The 22072-nt window shown below is 40.2% G+C and overlaps 1 protein-coding gene across 3 annotated transcripts; it reads left to right on the top strand.

The window, feature by feature from the left end:
• The first annotated feature begins 617 nt into the window (after window positions 1-617).
• On the top strand, window positions 618-15503 carry gask1a (golgi associated kinase 1A). Of its 3 annotated transcripts, XR_003294860.1 has the most exons (6): window positions 618-1768; window positions 2353-2790; window positions 12691-12813; window positions 13199-13372; window positions 13889-13992; window positions 15145-15178. XR_003294860.1 is itself a non-coding variant. In XM_026293769.1 (5 exons), exons 1-5 carry the CDS (start codon window positions 701-703, stop codon window positions 15347-15349), a joined length of 1938 nt encoding a protein of 645 aa, XP_026149554.1. In that variant the 5' UTR covers window positions 618-700; the 3' UTR covers window positions 15350-15503. The 3 variants fall into 3 exon arrangements, 2 of the variants coding, with proteins under 2 accessions (XP_026149554.1, XP_026149555.1); XM_026293769.1 differs by lacking the exon at window positions 13199-13372 and having other exon boundaries at window positions 15145-15503; XM_026293770.1 differs by lacking the exon at window positions 13199-13372 and having other exon boundaries at window positions 2356-2790; window positions 15145-15503.
• The last annotated feature ends 6569 nt before the right edge of the window (window positions 15504-22072 follow it).

The raw sequence follows: 22072 nt of genomic DNA on the forward strand, positions 1-22072 counted from the left end.
TGAGAATACAGTAAGCCGTGTTGGTTCGGTGACAGCTTGTGTGAAATATTGCTTTTTCTCTTGCTGTGCATTATGTGCAGAGTGCAACACTGAATTATGGGCATGTTGCAGTCGTATTGGTCTCAGTTGGGTGAGTCCAATTCTGCTGTTAAGCTATTGGAAACACACAAGCAACTGACACAGGCTTTATATTGTACAGCATATATTCAGATTTGTGTAGCATAAACAGAATAGTTTAGCTCTGCCCCCTTTTTCCCACCAAAATCCCACTTTTTTTTCTTTCATTTCCATTTTGGGTAATACACAGTTAAAGGTTGCACATCAACATTCTGATATCACAGAACAGAGCAGAATAATGTGCCAAAGCACAGTTTGTTTTTTCTACTCCCTTTCCTCTTGCAGAGTGTGAATCATGAACACATTTGCCTTCCACATGCCTGAAGCCAAGAGATCTGAGTGCAGCCTTTGGTTAACCCAAAAGGAATCTGAGCGCCCCTTTCAAATGCTCTCTTTGAAATTTATAGTACCACTCCATTGTAATCATGGTTCACTTGGTCTCCCTAGTGAGTCTGGCTTTTATTTTTCATTTTGTCCTTTTTTTCTTCTGCAGGCTTGGCGAGTCTGGTCAAAAATCTGCTGTGGTCAAAAGTGGCTGCTCCTCCTCTCCCCACTCTTCCTCCTTCTCCTCACAATATCTGTGATGACACTCACTCTACCCCTCCCGTTGCCACCTACTAACATTGACAGACGTTCATCCCGGGCCCTGAGCTCTGCTGGGGAGCTCGCATCCAAGTCCCGGGTCATGGAGCCCCTTGAAGACGCTGCCTTTCAGCAGCAACTCCCTTTCCACCATAGTGCGATCTGGAATAACAGTACTGGGAGGGAGACATTTAAACACAAAATGCCACCTCAGCGTTTTGGGGATGCAGCTGTGGCTGACACAAACAGCATCAAGACACTGCAAGCAAAAAGTCATACAGTTATACACAGAAGTAAACATAAAATGAAAATTATTGACTCTGAAGGAAAGGAGATGGCAAAGACCATTCAGCAAACAACCAGTCATCGCCTTCGACATGTCCCACAGTTTCCAGTCAGCAACTCAGGACCTAAGCATAGAATTGAGCAAAGCAGCCACAATACTTTGGTAAAGCACACTGCACAGACGCACATTCATCTTGAAAGGAGCAGAGCTAATAACCCTGCCCGAGCTGATACTCTAACAAGTGACAGACGAGTTGCAGACAGACAAACAGGCAGTAGGGGGTACAGACATGCAAACAGGAATGCAGACACACAAATTCATGGCAGCCATACAAGTACAAAATTGGCTGAGCATAACCTAGCTTTTGGAAAACTCAGACAAGCAACAAAGCACTCTGGGAAATCTGACAAAGTCAGTGAGGAGCAGCAGGCTGTGAAAAAGCATTCTAGAGAACTCAGAAAACAGCATAATCTCTCAAAGGATCTCCCTGAAGCAAAAAAGAATCCTGGGAGGTTGGATCAGGGAAGGGATTCATCCAAAGCCAATGCAGCCATAAAAAAAGAAAGCAGAGGCTGGTGTCGCAGCTTTACAGAGCAGCACTTCCCAGACAGTGACCAGAGGAGGATAAGGGTCAGTGTAGACCTCTGGCCTCTTCCATGGCTAAGTGAGGATGACATCCAGAAGATGGAGCTTCTAGCCGGGGGTGAGGTGGTCAGCAAGGCCAGGGTGCCTGCACATGGACAGGTGCTCCAAGTGGCTCTGGATCTTCATCCACAACACAAGGTACACTGTGGGACTATTTTTGATTATGAAATTTTAAGTAAATGAGTATCTAAATTAATAGTCTTGGCAAAATACAGTGAACTAAGCCGTTGACTCAACATGGAACATGTAGTGATACATAATCCATAAAAGCTAAACAATACTACGGACATATATAAATACGGTTTACATTACTAAAATTGTCATTCCACAGTAATTTGCTAATATTTTCAAAAAATGTATTTTAGACTAATTTCAAATATCATCACAATTTTTTTTCTCCAATTAAAAAAAACACTACAAAACAGTGGTTTGTTTGCTTTCCTGAGCTCGGCAGCAGCTTCTCCAAGGTGCTGCAAAGGACCAGTAGGAACTGTGTGCAGGTCAAACCAGAGAGAACTGCTTCTGGTTTAAGGGCAAAGTCGAAATACTGCAAATACCAATCAGATTTAGTATGAAGTTAATTGATAAATGAACTATTTATGTAATTTATATTAAAAGCATCTCCTGTGTATTTTTACTGCCTAAAACCTTTCCACAACACTACAAATTCTTGATTTTACAGACAGTTTCTAATCAAATCTAACTTCATTTCTCTATCACAGCAGTCATCACAGATGAAAGATTCACCTCAACATAGACCTGGGCAAGGACATCCAGAAACCCACAGTGATCGCTGCCAGAAGGGCCGCTGCTCCCTGATCAAACGCACTGATGACTGGTTTGAAGTTTTTGCTTTCCACCTAGATAGAGTGCTGGGACTCAACAGAAGTCTCCCTGCAGTGTTGCGGACTTTCCACAGTGACATTCTACCCTACCGGTACATCAGTGGCACCCCTAGACCTGTTGTGTGGTGGGACCCGGATATTCAACACCTCACTGACAGAGACAATGACCAGAACTCAGTACCACTTAGCTGGGTTCAGTACCAGAAGCTCTTGCAGGTCCACTGTGGGAGTGAAGTGGACCTGAGGTCAGCACCCTGTGTGGGAATTCACCACTCAGAGTGGGGGAGACTGGCTCTCTTTGACTTCTTATTACAGGTAAGAGAAGTTTTTCTTCTTTTCTTCCTTCTATATTCAGAAAAGACACACGACTGAATCGAAATGACTCATGTCTGGTTTCTTGTCAATTGCTAGCTGAGCCATTCAATTTAGCATGTGATCAGACATTCAGCTTAATGAGACAATCTGAGTGCACATATAATTATCATCAAGCTGCTTTTAAAAATCCTCTAACTCTGAAGAACATATCCCAAACAGTTCCTAATGAGGGTTACCTAAATGAGAAGCAACATGAAAAGAAATGTGTGTGGCTATAAAAATCATGCATGTAATAAGCTAACATTCTACTGATACATTAACACATATTACAGTCAGCTAAACACCTAGTTAATTGTGACTTAATAATAACTGTGTTCATGGACCATGTTTACTATATGATAATGATGCACAGTAATGTAAAACAGCAATTATCCATTAACCTGAACATATAATCCTTTTTGCATGTGGAAATAAGTTGCCACTGTACAATCAGTTATACTCTGTGTGGACTTGAGGAATAGCACTCTTAATGCAAACAGATGGGATAATTTAGCAACTGTGAGTGGATTGATGACATGGCAGTGAATTCCACTCCTCTGATTCTCTTACTTAAAGTGCAGTCCAAGCGTGCAATATGATGGCTTTGCTACTCCAGTGACACAACTGATGGTGATTATGTCATTGGTGTCTGTTGCATTGTTGGCGGTTTCTAATGACAGCTTTTGTACGGTTGCCCTGGAAACCAATAGCTGTTATTTTCGACTGTGCAGCAGTGCTGCATCCATCTGTCCAGCTAAAAGTTAACTTCCAGTGCCCCACCTCTTTCTGTCCAGCTGCACCCAAAAAATTTAATATGACAACAAACATGTTGGAAACACAGTGCTGCACTTAAAACATTGTCAAGTGAGCCAAGCATTGATGTGCTTCTACTAGTTGTGCAAGTTAAGCACATGATTAGAAGTCAAGCAACGTTGTGCATTGTGTACGACATGCTAACAATTATGGTTGTTGCAAAGATAGAATGATAAATTTTATATAGAATTTGCATCCATTCTTTTCTAAAATCTTGTTTTTGAGGCAGACAGAGACCCTAACCTAACCCTAACCCTAACCCTCAAAAGTGTGATCAAGAAAGGTGTTAGGCCTTCATTACATGCTGACTACATGTTTTCAACACTAGAATGGAACAAACAGTAAACTCAGCATGTTACTTGTTAAGACTTCAATGATGGATTGCTGCTGAAATTTGTATTTTCTGACCACAGCATCACCTGACACATAGTCAATATATCTACAGGATTATCTGTTGGCTAAAGATTTGAAAACATGTGTAATAATTGTAAATAATTCTTTATGTGATGTAGTTTTTGTTTCATAACAAGTTAAGTAATGAGGGAGCGAGTCTGCACCACCCACTGGAATCTTGGATTTTACCACCAACTCTACACCAGCCTTGGTGGATATTATTATGTTCTGCGGTGAAAGAGTTTGAGAAATAAATATGTAAGTAATACCAATGTCAAGTTCTTTGTTCATAACAGTTCATTCAAAAGTGCATATCCTTATCCTTAACCTATTTTCTTCAATAGTCTCAAATTTTACAATGTAGTTTTAGTGCCACACTGATCTGCTACAAGTCTTGTAAATTTTCTTATAAACTGTTAAAACATGAAGTTTTTGAACATTTTTTGACATTTTTCCAAAATAATATGGAGGAAATTTCATAAAAAACATGACAGCTAGTGATAGTTTTGAAAGGTGAGAGTTATATATTCGGAGCAATTGACAAAAAACTGAAAATATCAGTAGGTGTAGTTCAAAGGGCCCTCACTCATCATAAAAGACTGGGTCAACTCTGACCTGCCATGAAGTGAGAGGTGAAAATATGATTCCTCAATGTGTTAACCCAGTGAAGGGAAGGAGTTTGTAATGGTTTGGTTGTGTTTTGAGAGATCTCCACAGGGATATTCAATCAGCATGGCTATCATTCAATCTTGCAGCGTCTTGCTTTAGGAAGGCAATTTATCGGCACTAATTTCATCCTACAGCAAGACAACAACCCCAAACACAAATCCAGGTGGATTCACAAATCACATGGCAAAGAAGGTGTGCTGGTGGATGGTGTGCAATCAATCATCATATGATGACACAACCTCAATCACATAGAACGTCTTTGGGACACACTGGATTGTAGGATTCTAAGCATGCAGCCGACAAATGGACAACAGTTCTGGCAATGTCTGCAGACACTATGGGGAGAGATCCCATATTGCAAAATACATGGAAAACCTCACAGCAAGAATTGCGTTTGTATGTGCATTTTTGTGTGTGCGTAGGAGTGTGTGTCAGTTTCCAATGCAGCTCTTGGTCTTGATATTAATGGGTATATGGCTTTGTCTTGTGTCTATATGTCTGAGAATGCATGTGTGTTGGTGTCACTGGATTTATATTTTAAGTAGAGCTCATTTTTCAGGTTTCAGCTGCTAATGATTTTGCCAGAACTGTTGTTTCTGTGCTAAATGACATTCTGGTGAAGACGCAGATATTAGCGATGGCACACAGTAGATAGACAGATAGAGAGATGTGGGGATTTGCTAGGGTGACAATAAAGTATAGATAACAAGGCATTGTAAAAAGGAGGAGGTGAGCGAGAGAGGTGAAGATACTGACTGCTCTACTACATCTAAAGCCCTGATAAGAACAAAGCAGCTACACATCTGCTCACTTACTCTATTATTGTGTAGTGCATTTGTTGAACTTTGACTCATGCTGTGCAACCAGTTTCTTCTTCCTATGAAGGCTAGTACTGTAAGGTCAATTAATATGGGCCCAACGATGAATTTTTAATTCCCTTTCACACAGCCATTACAAAAAAGCACACTAGGTACATTCCTGGCTACAATTGCTAATCCAGGGGGGCAACATTTAAACATTACTGATTTTTGGAACTGCTAATATATATAGCAGGCCTGTCAACAGTGAATGTGTGACAGTAAATCACATCAGGATTATTAACCACTAAAGAGGCAGACAAGTCTCTCCAAAGACAAATTTCTAATTTATGAAGGCAGTCTTTTTTTTTTCTTCATTACAGCTTCCATGTGGCCATTTAACCCAAATGATAGACTAATAAGTAGGCACCCTAACATTAGCCTTTTAAGAACAGTTCAGTCGGGACCGTTCAAGGTTTTTTTCTGTTTACTGTAATAATGAAACACACTGCTCTAGTGATGCTTAAGAACAAACCCCAGTGTGCGGCCATGAATTCTCAGTAGAGACTGAGAGTCACATTATTTAAATGAAAATCAGGAGCTTTTTTAGAACCCCTGAGGAATGATTAAAATAAGGCCCCACATTTGGGATTCGTTTTACTGTAAGAAGAAAGCTGACTTTGCAACTGTACAGCATGACACAATCCCTCACTTTTACTATGATTTAGCACCTCTCTACAAAGGCACAGTGCAATGACAACACCTCAGGAAAGCTTGGCCCTCACTGACACACTGCATCACATGACACAGTGAGGGCTGAAGAATAAAAATGATTTGGAGACAGCTCGGTTTACTGAACTCTACCAAATAGGAAATTTTTAAATGTTGCATTCTCACTGTATTTTCAAAAACAGCGCTGTTTCCAATACTACAGCGCGCTTGGTCTATTAGAGTTTGAAAGGGTTGCATTTAATTATTCATATCATATGACACAGTGTGAAGCCATTATTACAAATACCGTGAGAAAAGTAATGGTCCGTCTGCTTGCATCAAAGTATAGTCTAAGATCTCCAATATAATCCTCATTACACAACTAGAAATATTTATGATTATCCAGAGAAAGTCATGTTTGAGTTCTGCTTCAAGAAAAAATATTCTGACAGCTGGAGCTCAGGATGCAAATACAGTAGATAGATAGATAAATAGATCCTTATTATCAATAATAATGATATCACCATCATCATCATCATCATCACCAGACAGGGTGTCCTATAAGAGGTGGGTGGTGGTGGTCATGACTAATGACTAATGGTTTGAACCTCATCCCCTCATCCTTATCCCGAACTTCCTACAATGGGTCCAGAGAACAGCCCAGACAAGAGATGTTAGGAGGGATGAGGAACACTGAAGGTGAGTAAATTGAGTGTGCAGGTCACTGCCCCACAGTTTTTTTTCTCCCACAGTCACATACTCTACATTAGGTTATGTCAGACTGAGGTTTTTAGGCTAGGCTCAAATGTAGGACACACACAGAGGAGCTCAGGAACAAAAGGCTTTATTTAGCAGAACTAGATAGTCAGAGAATAGTGTTACACAGAACTTAGACTAGCACAGGCTTCAGCTGAGGAGCTTAGTTCAGCACAGACAGGAGATGATTCAGCAAAGCGAGAGAAATAGGGACTGTCAATGGGAAGCTGAGTCTTAGGTTAATTGGTGACTCTAAATTGCTTGACAGTGTTAATATGAGTGTGAAAGTTTGCCTGTCTTTATATATCAGTGTATCTGATGATGTATATCCCACCTCTCACCCAGTGTCCACTACAATTGTGAATTGTGAAATTTTCACAGAATTAACATAGAATTTCATAGGACAGGACACCTGCTCCTTATGTAGATTTAAAAAACTCATTCTTAGATTAAGAAAATGCAATAGTTGATATTTTCCATTGATTACCCACTAATAGATAGATAGATAGATTTATATTTATTTATACATTTATTCATTATTCACGTTCATTCATTAATAGATAGATAGATAGATAGATAGATAGATAGATAGATAGATAGATAGATACTTTATTCATCCCCCATTGGAGAAATTCAGAATGATATAATATATATATATATATATATATATATATATATATATATAATGATAACATATTTATGAATACTATATTACATGCTAAACTCCTATACATGCTTACTCTGCTAAAAGATTGCTCTAAATAATACACATTGAACCTTTAACAAATGAAAGCTGCTACCTGACATGGCAGTGCAGTAATTTCTACACTGTCACCTCACAGCAAGAAGGTCCCAGGTTCAAATCTGATTTGACCATTATGTGACTTTGCATGTTTTCCCCAGGTACTCCAGCTTCCTCCCACAGTCCAAAGACCTGTAGTTTGGTATTAGGCTAATTGGTGACTCTAAATTGTCCATAGGTGTGAATGTGAGTGTTTCTCTGTCTCTATGTGTCAACCCAGTGATAGATTTATGATCTGTACCCTGCCTTTCATCCAGTGTCAGCTGGGCTTGGCTAATGGATTACTAACTGTAATGACTTATGATTAACGTATTGATCAATGAACATAAAATAACCACATTTTAAACAGTGTGTGAGTCCAAGCCTGCTTTAATCAAGTCATTTACGTTTTGGAAAAACAAGCCATTATTTCAGAGCAATGTCATGTATCCCATTATATTTTATCATTCTATCTTTGTAAATTCCACACTTTAAAGGACCGAGTGGATCAAAATGAATTTATTGTGATGAACTGAGTCCACAGGAGCACAGGTATTGTTATAAGGCATTTCTCGCTGTTTTCAGTGTAACTGCCATGACTCTGATAAGCATGTTATTTTGGTGTATTTGCACACACTTACTCCTGCTGTCATACATGACCACATAGTGTAAATGTATTTCAGGCTGAGTCTTCAGCAGGGGTACTGCTGAACATTTTACTGTTTATTTTTCACATTTCATCACCTCATTGTTGAGTTCACTGTGACACATGCTACTTACACTGCAGAGGCTGCACCATCTCACTGACTTTAAAACCTAGTAGTAATTTTGTCCTGCATTGTTCTGTCTGTACACTGAGATGGAATGCGTATCTAACACCCATCTACATTGTGTGTGAGATTGAAAATGAATAACCCATGAGGCAGCTCTCCCCCTCACTGCCAGAAGTCAATCCCTGTAACAGGGCCAAGCTCTAATAGCCTCCTATTGATCTGCTGAGAGCCGATGAGCATGTCTCTGAACACTTGTTCCTACCTGCTCCCTTAACACCTCCCAAGGCTCTGATAGCAGGAAACCTAACACCAAAGGCACAGAAAGAGTAGTGTGAAGGACATGCTCACTCATTCACACCCACAGGCAGTGGAGGACACCCTGGGGAGGCTGGGAGAGCTGAGGATAAGGTGGCAATTTGAGTGCAGGTTTGAAAATGAAAGGTATACTGCTCCAAGACAACTATAAAGTAGCAGTTCCTGCTGCAGCTGTGAGGACGAATTGACCCAAAATCAGCACGCTTAGCATGTTTATAATGGACTCAGTTGAAATTAGATGAAAGTGTGATTATAGTCAAATGGTGGGGTGGTGGTTAGCACTGGTAACTACAGCAAGAAGTTACAGGTTTGAATCTTGCTTGAGCCCATGCCATGTTCTTGCCATGTGTGAGGGGGTTTTCTCTGGGTACACCAGCTTCCTCTCACAGTCCAAACACATGGGGGTTGGCCTTAGGTTGATTGGTGGCTCTAAATTGCCTCTAGGTGTGAATGTGAGTGTTTCTCTGTCTCTATGTGTCAGCCTTGTGATACACTGGTGATTTGTCCAGGGTGTATCCCACCTGTCACCCAATGCCAGCTGTGATTGGCTCAAGACCCCTGTGAACCTGGACAGCAGTAATAATGGATGGATGGAAGCTGTTAACAGGGCCATGGGAAAGGTTTGGACCAGCTGGACATACTGACATACATAGTCTTATCATTGTTGTCAGTGGCAAGACTTCCACTCTAAAGCATGAATTTTGGGAGGGGGTGGGGGGAGCATGTCCTCCTCCTCTCTCGGGTTGCCTGCATGCCGACGCTCACTCCAAAATTTGTTTTGGCTGCATACTTTATAATCTGCATTTAGAAATATTCACTATAGCATTTTAACTTGTGTTACGCTAGGAGTTATAGTTTAACACAAAAATAAATGTTTTAACTTTTGCGGCACAATAATCTCCAATTGAGTCACCAGTGCCAAGAGTGCCAAAATGACAGTAAATTAACACATATGTAGTAGTCACATGATAAGCCAAAGTACTAAAAAAAAAAAGGGTAAAAAATAGGGTAGAAGTCCTTAGTGTCGATACACAAACTGCAGCAGGTCCAGTGAAGGGGGCAGCAGGGTCTTGATGTGCGTCATGACGAGCCACTCAAAGCAATTCATGATGATGGATGTGAGTGCAACAGGACGGTAGTCACTGAGACAGGACACAGGGGACCTCGTCAACATGGGGACAATGGTGGTGGGAATGACGGCATAGCTCAGAGACATGTAGATGTCAGTAAAAACATCTGCCAGCTGGTCAGCACATCCTCTGCCAGGAATGTCTTGTGGTGCAGCAGCTTCTCGTGGCTTGACTCTGTGTAGAACTTTCCTCACATCAGCAGTGGTAAGACACAGCACCTGGTCACTGGGAGGAGGGGTGGTGTTCCTCGCTGTCATGTCATTCTGCATTTCGAACTGAACGTAGAAGCTGTTTAGTGCATCCGGAAGGGAGACATCACTGTTGCAGGCAGGTGATTATGTTACTGCTGTCCTTGAAGTGACTCTGGATTCTCTGGGCGTGTGCGCGCTTTACCTCTCTGATGGCCCATGACAGTTTGGCCCTCGCCGTTCTTAGGGCCTACTACTGCAGATTGTAAAATCAATGAGAAGGTGCAGCCTCTGCAGTGTAAGTAGTAAGAGAAAAACTGGCACTAGTCAAACTCAACTCTCAGACCTTTATATCTATGCATTGAAAAGGAGGACAGACGTCATTGTCAGGAATTCTTCACATAATCTTCATCATCGTTTTCAGCTGCCTCTATCAGGCAGTTGCCACTGTCTAGTACCACTGGCTAAAAAAGAACTTATAAGAACTCTATATGCCCACAGTAGTATCTTTTTTAAACAAGGTTAAATAGACTGTCAGTACATCTTAATGTAATGTTTAACACGCTCTTATTTATTTGTGCAATTGTTTGTGTTTTAAAGTAATTTAATGTCTACTATATTTATATGTATATTCTGGTTTTATGTTGGTTGTGAGCCTGTGAGGACTGAACATCATCAGTGCAATGTGGTTTCAACATGGAGACAGCAGTCATATGTGTGTTTTTCAACAAATCAGACTCCACAGTTTACAGTTAGTTCCACTTTGATTTTGTGTTGACTCTGACCACAGCAGAGCACCACTTGTCTCTCCCTGAGGCTTGCTGGTGCTCAGCAGAAGTGTAAGTCAATATTGGCTCAGTCTCCACAAGACTTCTGGACCAAACTCAAAACCAGAGTATTCCAGTGTGGGAGTGAAATGTGCCAGAAGGGTGAGAAGTCTCCTAAAAGCACCACACAAGTCAAAAGAAACAGTAGAAGTGCAGCTTTACTGCACAACGAAACACAAACACCTCCTCTGCCATACAAACACACACACACACACAAAAAACACCCGAGGGCACTTGTGGCCTTTAAGTTGCAATGCCATGCACAAGTGCACTGATGCACGCAAACCTCACACATACAACATACAGACAGAGAGCAAGCCCACCAACTCTTACAAAACATCAAACCCCACAAGTGACCCCAGGACAAGTCAAATCAAGGCTGGACTTTTTTGCTTCATGGCATGTCAGTCTCTCACCTTAGCACCAGGGAGTAATTCACATGGCTCTAGGACTGATAAGGTCCTCTCCTATTGTTAATTATTTCATCAGGAGAACTCACTACAGCTTGTGAATCTCGACAGCAGCCTGCAAGAGTTTTGACCTACCCAGCAACTGCTTGTTTTTTTCAGGGTTAGCCACTTTAAACTGTAGTATAAGCCTGCTATCACCAAAATATTTAAATAACATGCTTCTTTACTTTTACTTTTAAATAAACTAGGTGGGAAAAATGATTATGTATGCCTAATTATAGTATTCCTATTAAATAATTGTGCAATTTCTGAGATACTTTGGATTTTGTCATCTTTTTTTGTGATAATCCAGGGTATGAAATCATTAGATGACTGGGCCAAACAAGCAGATTAGTAAATAATGAAGATCCAAGCATTGATTTTATTAGTATCAGTATCTATACAAAGTACCATGTTAGTATCATCTGATCCTGGTTGTAAACCTTTGTTTTTCCTTGTCATTGAAAGTGTCCTCGTTTGTTTCGCTTGTGAGTTTACATCCCCAGCAAGGCTAAATGTCTGTGTGGGTTTCATCTGTTCTCATACTGCTAACTGCAAGAGATTGCAGTTATCTGACAGTGCGTGAGCCAAAAACAGAGCTCCGACCGGGATGATGAGCCAATGCTGGCTCTTATTTTCAACAAGCTTTACAGTGGAAGCCAGTGAGGATTAAGAAAAAGCTGAAAGTCATTTGGGTGTTTTTTGCTGTTTTTCTAATTTTTATTTCACTTCACGTCATTGGTACGATGGTGTAGGTTTGGTTTGAGAAGTGGAGTGGGACATGATGAAGCTGGGTTGTTCAAGCAACTACACAAATGGTATTTCCTGTATTTATATACATTCATGTCAAGCCAACAAATGATACATAATCGTAAAATTGGTTGTCATCGTTACAACTGTAGTCTAAGAAATTTGAAGTTTTAGGTAGATTCCTTTGTAATTAAATTACCGGCCATAGTTAAAGTTACCCATTTAGTTGGTAGATAATGTATTTGCATCTTTCATCAATGTTAAATCACAGTGTTCCTTTTAGACGTTGTGAACTATAAATACAAATATAGATTAAATATTCCTTGCATGGTGCATATGAACATCAACATAAAAGAGTGTTTTAGTGCAGCTGGAGAGATAAAACCAGGGGGGAAAGGTTCCATAAAAGTAGGATTTTGCCATGTTCTCATTTTAAGACTCCCAACAGCAACAAATATCACATTAATGTCAAACTGTCAAAACCAAATATATTCTTTGTGTGTGTGCAGGTAAACGACCGCCTGGACAGGTACTGCTGTGGTTTCACACCTGGGCCAACAGAAGTCTGTGTGGAGAACCTGCTGCACACAAAGTGTGGCAACACCAAGGACCTACTGCTGGTTCACATTCTGGTCAGTACTGAAAGAAGACTAATGTAATTTAAAATCCACTGACAGTAAGCAGTATTGCTTAGTTTTGTTTTCTTAATGCCATAATCAAATGTTTTTTTGTCGTGAAACACTACAATACCTTTAAGGTGTTTTCACTTTATTTGTAGTAATGGCACAAAGAAAAATTAAATATTCTCAGGCAAAGGACAAGGTAGCTGATGTTTACTTTATGTGTGTGGAAAATGAACAAGAAAATATTTGTTAATTAGCCTTCACAAGGCAGCAACTCAATGCATTTAGGCATGTAATCGTGGTCCAGACGACTTGCTGAAGTTCAAACTGAGCATCAGAATCGGGAAGAAAGGGGATTTAAGTGACTTTGAACATGGCATGGTTGTTATTTCAGAAACTGCTGATCTAGTGGGATCATCATGCACAACCATCTCTAGGGTTTACAGAGAATCGTCCGAAAAAGAGAAAATATCCAATGAGTAGCAGTTGTGTGGATGATAATGCCTTGTTGATGTCAGAGGTCATAGCAGAATGGGCAGACTGGTTCGAGACCAGAAGGACAACCAGGGTATGTAGATTACCATCTCTGAATGTTGAACCTTGAAGCAGATGGGCTACAGCAGCAGAAGACTACACCTGGTGCATCTCCTGTCAGCTAAGAGCAGGAAACTGGAAATTAAACAATAGAAAATTGGAAAAACATTGCCTGGTCTGATGAGTCTCGATTTCAGCGGACATTCAGATGGTATGGTCAGAATTTGGCGTAAACAACATGAAAACATGGGTCCATCCTGTCTTACCTGTTAATTTAGCACACATTATTAGTTTGTGTGCACATATCACTTTCACAGCATGATATAATTCTTCATGTAGACTTTTTTGTCTATTATTGGACTAACTAATAATAAAATATTTAAAACTTGTAATTCTTTTCAGAGCACTTTACTTTAAGGATAGAAAAAGAAGAGTGTTAAAAAGCATTCAAATCAATAATAAAAATTAACAGCACATGCGCATAAAGACAAGCAGAAAAAGAGCAGTGCTCATGTGCCACCTGTGCTTTTTTGTATATGTGTGTGTTCAGGTGAGGAAGGCAGATACGTCCAGACTGGTGTTCATTGACAACGCGGGCAGACCACAACAGTCCACTGACAACCTCAACTTCAGGCTGGTTGAAGGCATTGATGAGTGAGTACAAAGTACTATTTAAGGCCAGGATGGTGCAAATTGGAGACTTTATTTTTTTTCAGAAACTCATTTGGTCTCACAGCAGGAAGAAACATTGGCGTAAGGAAATGTTTCAGGAGAAAAGAAATCATATCTAACAACATATTTCCCTAGTCAACATTAGCAACAGCTAATAGCACAGAGATGTCCACTTGCAGCATGTCAGAGTTTTGTTACAATGTCTGTCTGATTAGATTAGTGTGTATTGAACTGGCCCGCTAGTCAGTATGTTTAATGAATCAGATCCAACAGAAAGTCCCTTTTGTCTTCAGTGCAGATTACTAAAATGCTCTTAAATATCTTAAGCCTGATCTTGAAACTGCATGGAAATAGGATATTAAAATCTTGTCTTATTTTTCATCACTGAATAATTTTGATGCCAATTAAGAAAGAATTGGTTATGGAAATTGGAATGGTGCTGAAGAGTAGCTCATGTCATTTGTTTTTTGCGATGCATTTTCTCTATATGAATTTTGCTCAAGTCTAAATGTTCTATTTGGTTTAGATTTAATACATTGTTTGTATGACCTGAAAATGAGGCTGTTCCCTGGAGTTGTACATATATAGTTGCATTCTTTTAGCATGCTGGCTTGAGGTTGAATCTTCAGTATAAAATATGAAAATGTGTTAGAAATAACTAGTTAAAAAGTCATAGGTATAAACATGTGCACACATAAAATAGAGCGACAAATTTCAAATCATATAGACTAGAATTGCAAATCTGCAATTATAGAGTAATGTTTTGTGTCTAGTACAATGCAAAATCTCCCAAATGTTCCAAATTTGCTGCAACACTGGTTTGAGCCACTGACTGGCTTAGAATAGTAAAAGTACTTAGAGCCATCTGCCATACAAACAAAAATGTAGTTTTTCTAGAAACATCATTTAAAACTCTAAGCTATAACATACAACAGATTGATACTGCAAATGATCTAAGAGACTCATATCTTGTGTACTATCTTGTGGCCAGTCACCGCATTAAGTGATACCCACTTGGTGGCTTGTTGCAAAAGTTGTCAGATGCAAGGGCAGCCTCTGCATTTAAAGATGATTTATATATTTTGCATTTTTGAGACTACAATACTTCACGTCTAATGCTGTTTGTCTTGTCAGGTTTCCAGAGAAAGCAGTGTCACTGCTCCAGTCAGGCTGTCTGGAAAGTCTTCTTCTACGCTCTCTTTACACAGACAGGGAATTCTGGGACAGCCAAGGTGGCACCAGTGGCCTCAGGCCTCTCATTCAGATGGTGGAGCAGAGAGGGAAGATTCTCCTCCAGCACATCAGGGACAAAAAGCTGCAGGTCATGAGGGACCTGTGACCGAGCTGACCTGATCCACACTGGAGTGCAAATTAAGCACACACATTTCCACCTCAGTCTCATCCTGCAGCAAACCAACCAAAATTATGAAAAGAATTAACAAGTAACTTTCTCTGCAAACCTCAGTAAAACCAATATTGCATTTAAAAAACAATGTCTGTGTCTGTGTACTCTATTAAGGGAGTCTGCATAATGAACTAAAGCTAAAACCCAAAAAGTCAAAGCCAGTGTCATGCAGGAGGAGAATGAACACCAGTCCTCATCTAATGATGTATAACTGTTGGCCTCTGAAGAACCAATAGGTCATTCACTAACTATTAATAAAGCAATAACTTTTTTTAAAAAATTTTCTTAAGAGCACTGCTATATTAGAAAGTGATAAGAACATGCGGGATCAGAAGCATTGCATTCAAACATTACAGCATTGCATTCGAACACAGTACCTGTGTTTAAAGGTGTTGCTAATGTGTCCAGTTACTTCTCTTGTTACACACAGTGGGATTTTGATCATCTACACCAAATGCCCCTACGACCCTGTTTGTTGATGATGGGTTCTTGTCACTCCAAACGCGTTAATGTTCTTGGTTCAACCTTCAGTTCGCACTCACCAAATGTCTCATCGCAGATGGGAAATGTGAGACAAATTATTCCCCCATTCTTCCACAAGAGCCAAGTGCTGTCTGTTCTAAGCAGTGTATTTTCCCTTTCATTATTTTAGAGAGAGCTAGCAGCTGATGTTGTGATTGATTTGGATGTCTGTTTTTATGAGATAAGCGTTCGGCTTTTAATCGAGAGATTAGAAATGGCTGGCACATACATACATATACACACGCGCACACACACACACACACACACACACACACATATATATATAAAGGGAAAAAAGAAAGCAAATACAGTATATAGATATATAGTTCAGTGGTGGACAAAAAAAATTGGATGAAAATCAAGGGAGAGTGAGGGCTTTTATATCTGAGTGACACATTTCTAAACCAGAACTGTCACAAACAACATTCTTTTCGTATGTGGGTCTTGTGAAAAGCACAGATGATATGATTTGAAGCTGTTTTTTGCCATGCCAGCACTGAATTAAAATTCCAGTCATATTGGTGGTTCATGGATTAATGACATTTTCTACAGCTCCCTCTTTCATCACTGAATAAATGGCTCTAATGAGAAATGGTTCAAATGTGTGATCCTCTCATTATCCCTGCTTGATCTCTATTAAATTCAGTGTTTTGCTTTTCTTTTTTTTTTTAAATTATGTCAAACCACCAAATGTGTGCTGCCCACTGCTGATTTTAGATGATGTGCATATCTCATTATCTGTTTTAACACATTTGTATTTTAGCTCATTAAGCTCCATCTAATTATTAACATACTTGATGCATTCATACATATACTATAAAGCCTCTGTACTGCACTGGCTGAAAGAGACGGATTTAAAAGCAGCAGACATTTTGAGTTGGAACATTTAAAACAGACAAAACATGGTTTTGTACAGTACCCAGACCTGTCAGTCTAACTTTGGTGCTAATGTTGCTACCTGAGATATCTTTTTGTTGCTGGTATGACTCAGTTAACGTCTGTCTGATGTATGGCACTGTGTACTGCTGCAAAAATGCATTAGCACTGTCCCTGTTTGCAGTTATTTCTGTTAAATGAATGCATGTCTTCCATGCAAAGCAAATGTGTGCCTAGTTGTGTGTGAATGTGTGTACGTGTGTGTGTATGTGTACGTGCGTGTGTGTGTGTGTGTATGTGTGTGTGTGTGTGTGTGTAGTGTGCGTGCCTGTGTCTGCGATGGAAGGAGAGCATGGGGCAGACAGAGGGAGAGATAGATGGCAAACATAAACAGCCAGTCACCCATGACTCATCTGTAATAGCTATCATCATGAAGCAGTATGGTGAAGGTCATTATCTGGTGCAGAGCAAAAAAATAGACTGTTATAAAAGGCTGAGGCCAGCCACAGGTCTGCTGTTGCTACCTGGGGGCTGTGATGTGAACATGTGAATCACAGGCCTGCTCTGTGGGAAATGGAGGCCTCATAGGTGATGGGGATTTTTTTTTCCTCCCTTGTTAGGATCTCAAATAAAATAAATAGAAAATAAAAGTCTTTTTGGACTTTGAAAGAAATTAATGATTTATTAATTTTTTAATCAAAAAAATAATGTTTCATATTTAAGGGCAAAAGAAGAAGAAGATGTTAGAGTGACTCAAAATTGTTTGAAGAAAAACATTTAGTGCAGAATCCATTACAAGTAATCTGTGTCAGAGCTGTACAATATAACTAGCAGTGCTAATCCAGAGAATTCAACTCAACAGTCAGCATCTCGATATAAAGCCCAATCCCCAAATCCCTGATTACTGCTCTATTTATGCATCACATTTTAAGCTGTAGTGATAACTGCTGCAGGCCGCCAGCGCTTAGAAGACTATTTACACACTTTCTGCTTTTGCCCATCAGCTAATAATGATGTTTTCACAGCAGGCAACAGTGAGGCTAAATAAAGGCTGTAGCACAGGGCCCAGTTGCTCTCCAGCTTCTAACCATAGAGCAGGGAAAGTGGAACAGAGATAGGTCAATGCTGCAAGACTCTGCTATTCTCTTTTTCCTTTTACACACTGAATCCTGTACCCTTTCTTTTCTTTTTTCTCCTTTCAGCTAATCCAGGTCCTACATTTTCAGCACTAATTCATTTTGAATACGGCAGCTCTTCAGGCACATTCTGAGCATGTGAGAGTGTGATAGGAGACTCGCTAACAAGATGTGATTAACAGGCTTTAAAAGGATATGTTCTTATTCCTATCACAACTGTGTCATAGTAGTTGATGTCTTTAAAATAAATGCTACAACTACTCGGGCACACAGAGAGGCTGACTGATGTTCATCAGCTTTTGTTGGATGACTGTTTGTTTGTGGTCTCTTTGATGATCTGATAATTCACTCACTCTGGTATATTGCACTGTTCGATGTCTTTCTCTGACTTATTTTCTTCTTCACTAACTCAAACTTGATGATTCTAAGTTATGGGCAGAAGAAGAATGGGCAGGTCAGCAGGTACATTAAACATCATTACTCTTGCCTATTAAGCTTCTGGCTATTGGCTTGCCCAAAAATTACATATGCTGTAGTTAATCACTTTTAATGAACACTTAAACTGTAGATCTATTTTTGTTAGATCTGTATTATATAGTGTATAATAAATGTATTGTCCCCAATTATAATCCTGTTTTGGTCAATTGACAGTGACCTGATACTGGCCCCATTCTCAATTAAAATTATCACCTTGATCACCACCATTATTAACCAGCAACTGAGATTTCAGCATGGCACAACTGAAATGACCATATGTGTTGTTGATCCATCAACTATATCCCATAAGAGCTTGTTTGAAATTAACACCCTATGCCAGAGATAAAGTGTTAAAAAAAAAAAACACTGCTGAATAAGAATGAGCTCCAATGCACAGTGATACTTAGCTTTTAGAATATAATTGTAAAACTTTTTGTATTCCTAATTATGGCCACCGTAATGTGAAAATTTCTCTTCAGGGATCAATAAAGTGTTTTATCTACTTCTAACCTCTGTTCGTGCAATCACAGTAAATTCCTTTTTTTTTTTTAACTTGTACTCCAATAGATAACTCTTCATTCTGCCTCCTGATACCGGCACCGTGTTAATAACAGCATTAGTCCTTCAGAACTGCTAATGCACTGAGCAGAATAAAAACAACATTAAACAGACAGAGCATCCAAACCCACAGTGAGTTACAAAATGTTATTTTTCTCAGCCCACACTCCTCTCACCACCAACTCATTATCCCTCAGTATGGAAAGTATTAACTAATTGTGGTGGAGTTGCAGGCTGGAAGCCAGACAAATATATTAGGCTGTCAGAAGCCAGCTGGAGACGTCAGCTGTGTCCTGCCCCAGTATGAGTGAGCCTCCACCCAAGAGCTTTTGCCTGCTGCACACATTTGCAGCAAAAGATAAAGAAGAGTGGTTTAAGTGTGGCTGCAGTGTTGTTGTGATTGACATTATGTATATTTAAAGAATACACATCATATATCACCACACATCACGTTGTATAAGTATATTGTGTTTAGCCTTTCACCCAAGCAACACCTGTAGTTCCTCACCAAAAACTGCAGTGTGAATTATTTGCTTCAGCATTTATGTGAGCGCACAGTGTGGTCCTTTGATACGAAGCTGCTGCTGTGAAGATTCATGTGGAGGTGACTGCTGCTCTCTCTCTCTACCTCCGCAGTGTCCTGTCACTTCTTTACAGGTGAGCGATACAACAGGAGCCAACACATTAGCCCCCTGCCTGCCACATGTGAGCCACATGCCAGTCTGCAGGGCGGGCAGCAGGTACCGACTACAGCTCTGAAACCGGTGCCACAGCGACTGTTTACAGTGCTTTACATTCACTGTCTTCACTGTCTTCTCTCCCTCCCAAGGGGATGTACCATACAGTCTTATATATATATAAGGTTCTATTTCTCTGGTGTACTGAATACTTATGACCATGTGATATTTCAGTTTTTCTTTTTTAATAAATTTGCAAAAATTTCCACATTTCTGTTTTTTTCTGTCAAGATGGGGTGCTGAGTGTACATTAATGAGAAATAAAATGAACTTTTTTGATTTTGGCAAATGGCTGCAATGACACAAAGAGTGAAAAATTTAAAGGGGTCTGAATACTTTCCGTACCCACTGTATATATATATAAATCCTTATTGGTAGAGTTTTTAAAAAAAGTAAATGTAAATGTAAAATATAGTCAGTTGACAGTTAAATCCATGTATTGTGTCACAAGAGTTAAATAAATAAATGCGATACCCGCACTGTGCCTGCTGTGTGTAATATAACACTCAGTTGTTGGAGCCATGTGAGTGTGTGTCTCTGCCAGTTGGTCTGAGTAGGAGGAAACAAGGTAAAATAGATTACTGAAAATGAGGAGTGTGCTTCAGTCTGCACAGTCTGCAAATTACTTTACATTAGATAACAAGAGATTATGCCCATGGAGCTCATTTCACAACTGTGGGGCCGGAGACAGAAAAGCAACCAAAAGGTTTATTAGTGATGGGATGATTAGGACAGGAGAGTCAATGGGGGTGTCAGGGTGTAGGGTGTGACCAAGGGTCGGACCAGGCTACTGATGTCAGCTATCTTTCAGTACAGCCCTGTTTTTTCCCATTTTAAGTTTCCTCTCTGTAACTCTCCTTCTCCCTGCCATATGGAAGCTTCCAGTCGCTCTTCCCTTCACTTGCCTCAGCCGCACAGCTTTTCAAAGTCTCCTCGACTGGATCTTTTGGGTTTCCAGTCAGTACTGTTCCACTTCCCTTCTCTCTCCTGGATCTTTGCCATAGCATTTCTGTGCTCATCAGAGACTTTCATAATTAAGCCTGTACCCAGTGAAAATCCTGCATCACGTTTTAATACTTCTCCCTTGTTTTCATTTGTAAGTAAAGGCGCAAATTTTGAGTACATTTTTGGGTCCACAACTGATGCATGTTTACAGGGGATGACAGTTCATCAGTGCCAGGTTTCTCACAACTTAGATGTCAATGGTAAAGGACATGTCTCAGTGAGGCGTCCCTCACACATTTGTCTAGACTGACATTTATTTGGTGCCTTTACATCCACTCTAAGATGCCAGCCAGTCCAGCAGCAGTGCATGCTTTTTGTCAAAGCTTTTTGTCACCAGTAAAGCAGTGGTAGGAGAAGCTGTGTGAGTGTTTGACAGTACCTCATGTTCTTTTGTTAAAAGATCACACCTGTGAGAGTCTTGTGGTTTTCCTGTTGTCAGGCTGTGTCACTAAGACGCCAAACATCTCCATGTCGCCTGGCAGGGAAAACCCATGAGATCAAATCCAAGCAAGTGGAAAACCTGAAACACCCAATTCTTTAAGGGTGGCATCTGTTTCAAACACACTAGACATTGGAGAGAAAGGTGGCTCTGGCACCATGCTTCTGTCACTGCAAGGGCCTTGAAAATTTTTTCTGGGAAACAGAGGCCCCAAGCTTGTGATGATAAAAATCAGTTTTAACACTAGACAGAGGAGAAAAGAAAGCAGAGAGGAGACGTGAGAAGTTAAGAAGGTCCTGCAGGAGTTTGCATTCTCTCCATTACATCTCTCAGTATGCAGTGAGTCAGACAGCCGAGGTGCACATGGAGATGACCTTGTAGGCCTGGAGGTGCGCATACAGTATATGTAGGTGGTCTAAGAAAGAGAAAAGAGGATAAAAGAAGTGTTGGTGGTGGATTTAAGTTGTAGGAGAGAGAAAGTAAGGGAAGAGAGAAGGAGACCTAAGCAGGAACAAAAGAGCAGAAGTTCCAGTATAAATATTGTGGGTGGGTTGTGAGTGGACAAGGAAAAGGGAGCCAAAGGACTCAAAGAGAAGAAAATGCACAAGGAGGTAACAGTAATGTCGGTAGTAGAGCAATGACAGGTGCGGACAAGGACCGGTTCATTGCAAGCCTTGTGAGTGGGTGGAGAGGAGAACAGACAGAGGTCAAAAAACGAGAGCAGAGAAAGAAGAAATTCTGTCTTTCTAACACTTTTCTTTCTGAGAAAAGTGTGTCTAACCAGCTGAGGGGCCGGGTGGATGAGCAATGACATCAGTGTTTAATTTCATGGGAAGTGTCACACTTAAAATTTAAATTCAATAACTGCGGAGAAGAAGAAGTAGGTATTTCCAATTAGAGGAGATCG

The sequence above is a fragment of the Mastacembelus armatus genome, chromosome 16, assembly GCF_900324485.2.
Source record: "Mastacembelus armatus chromosome 16, fMasArm1.2, whole genome shotgun sequence".
Taxonomy (NCBI): Eukaryota; Metazoa; Chordata; class Actinopteri; order Synbranchiformes; family Mastacembelidae; genus Mastacembelus; species Mastacembelus armatus.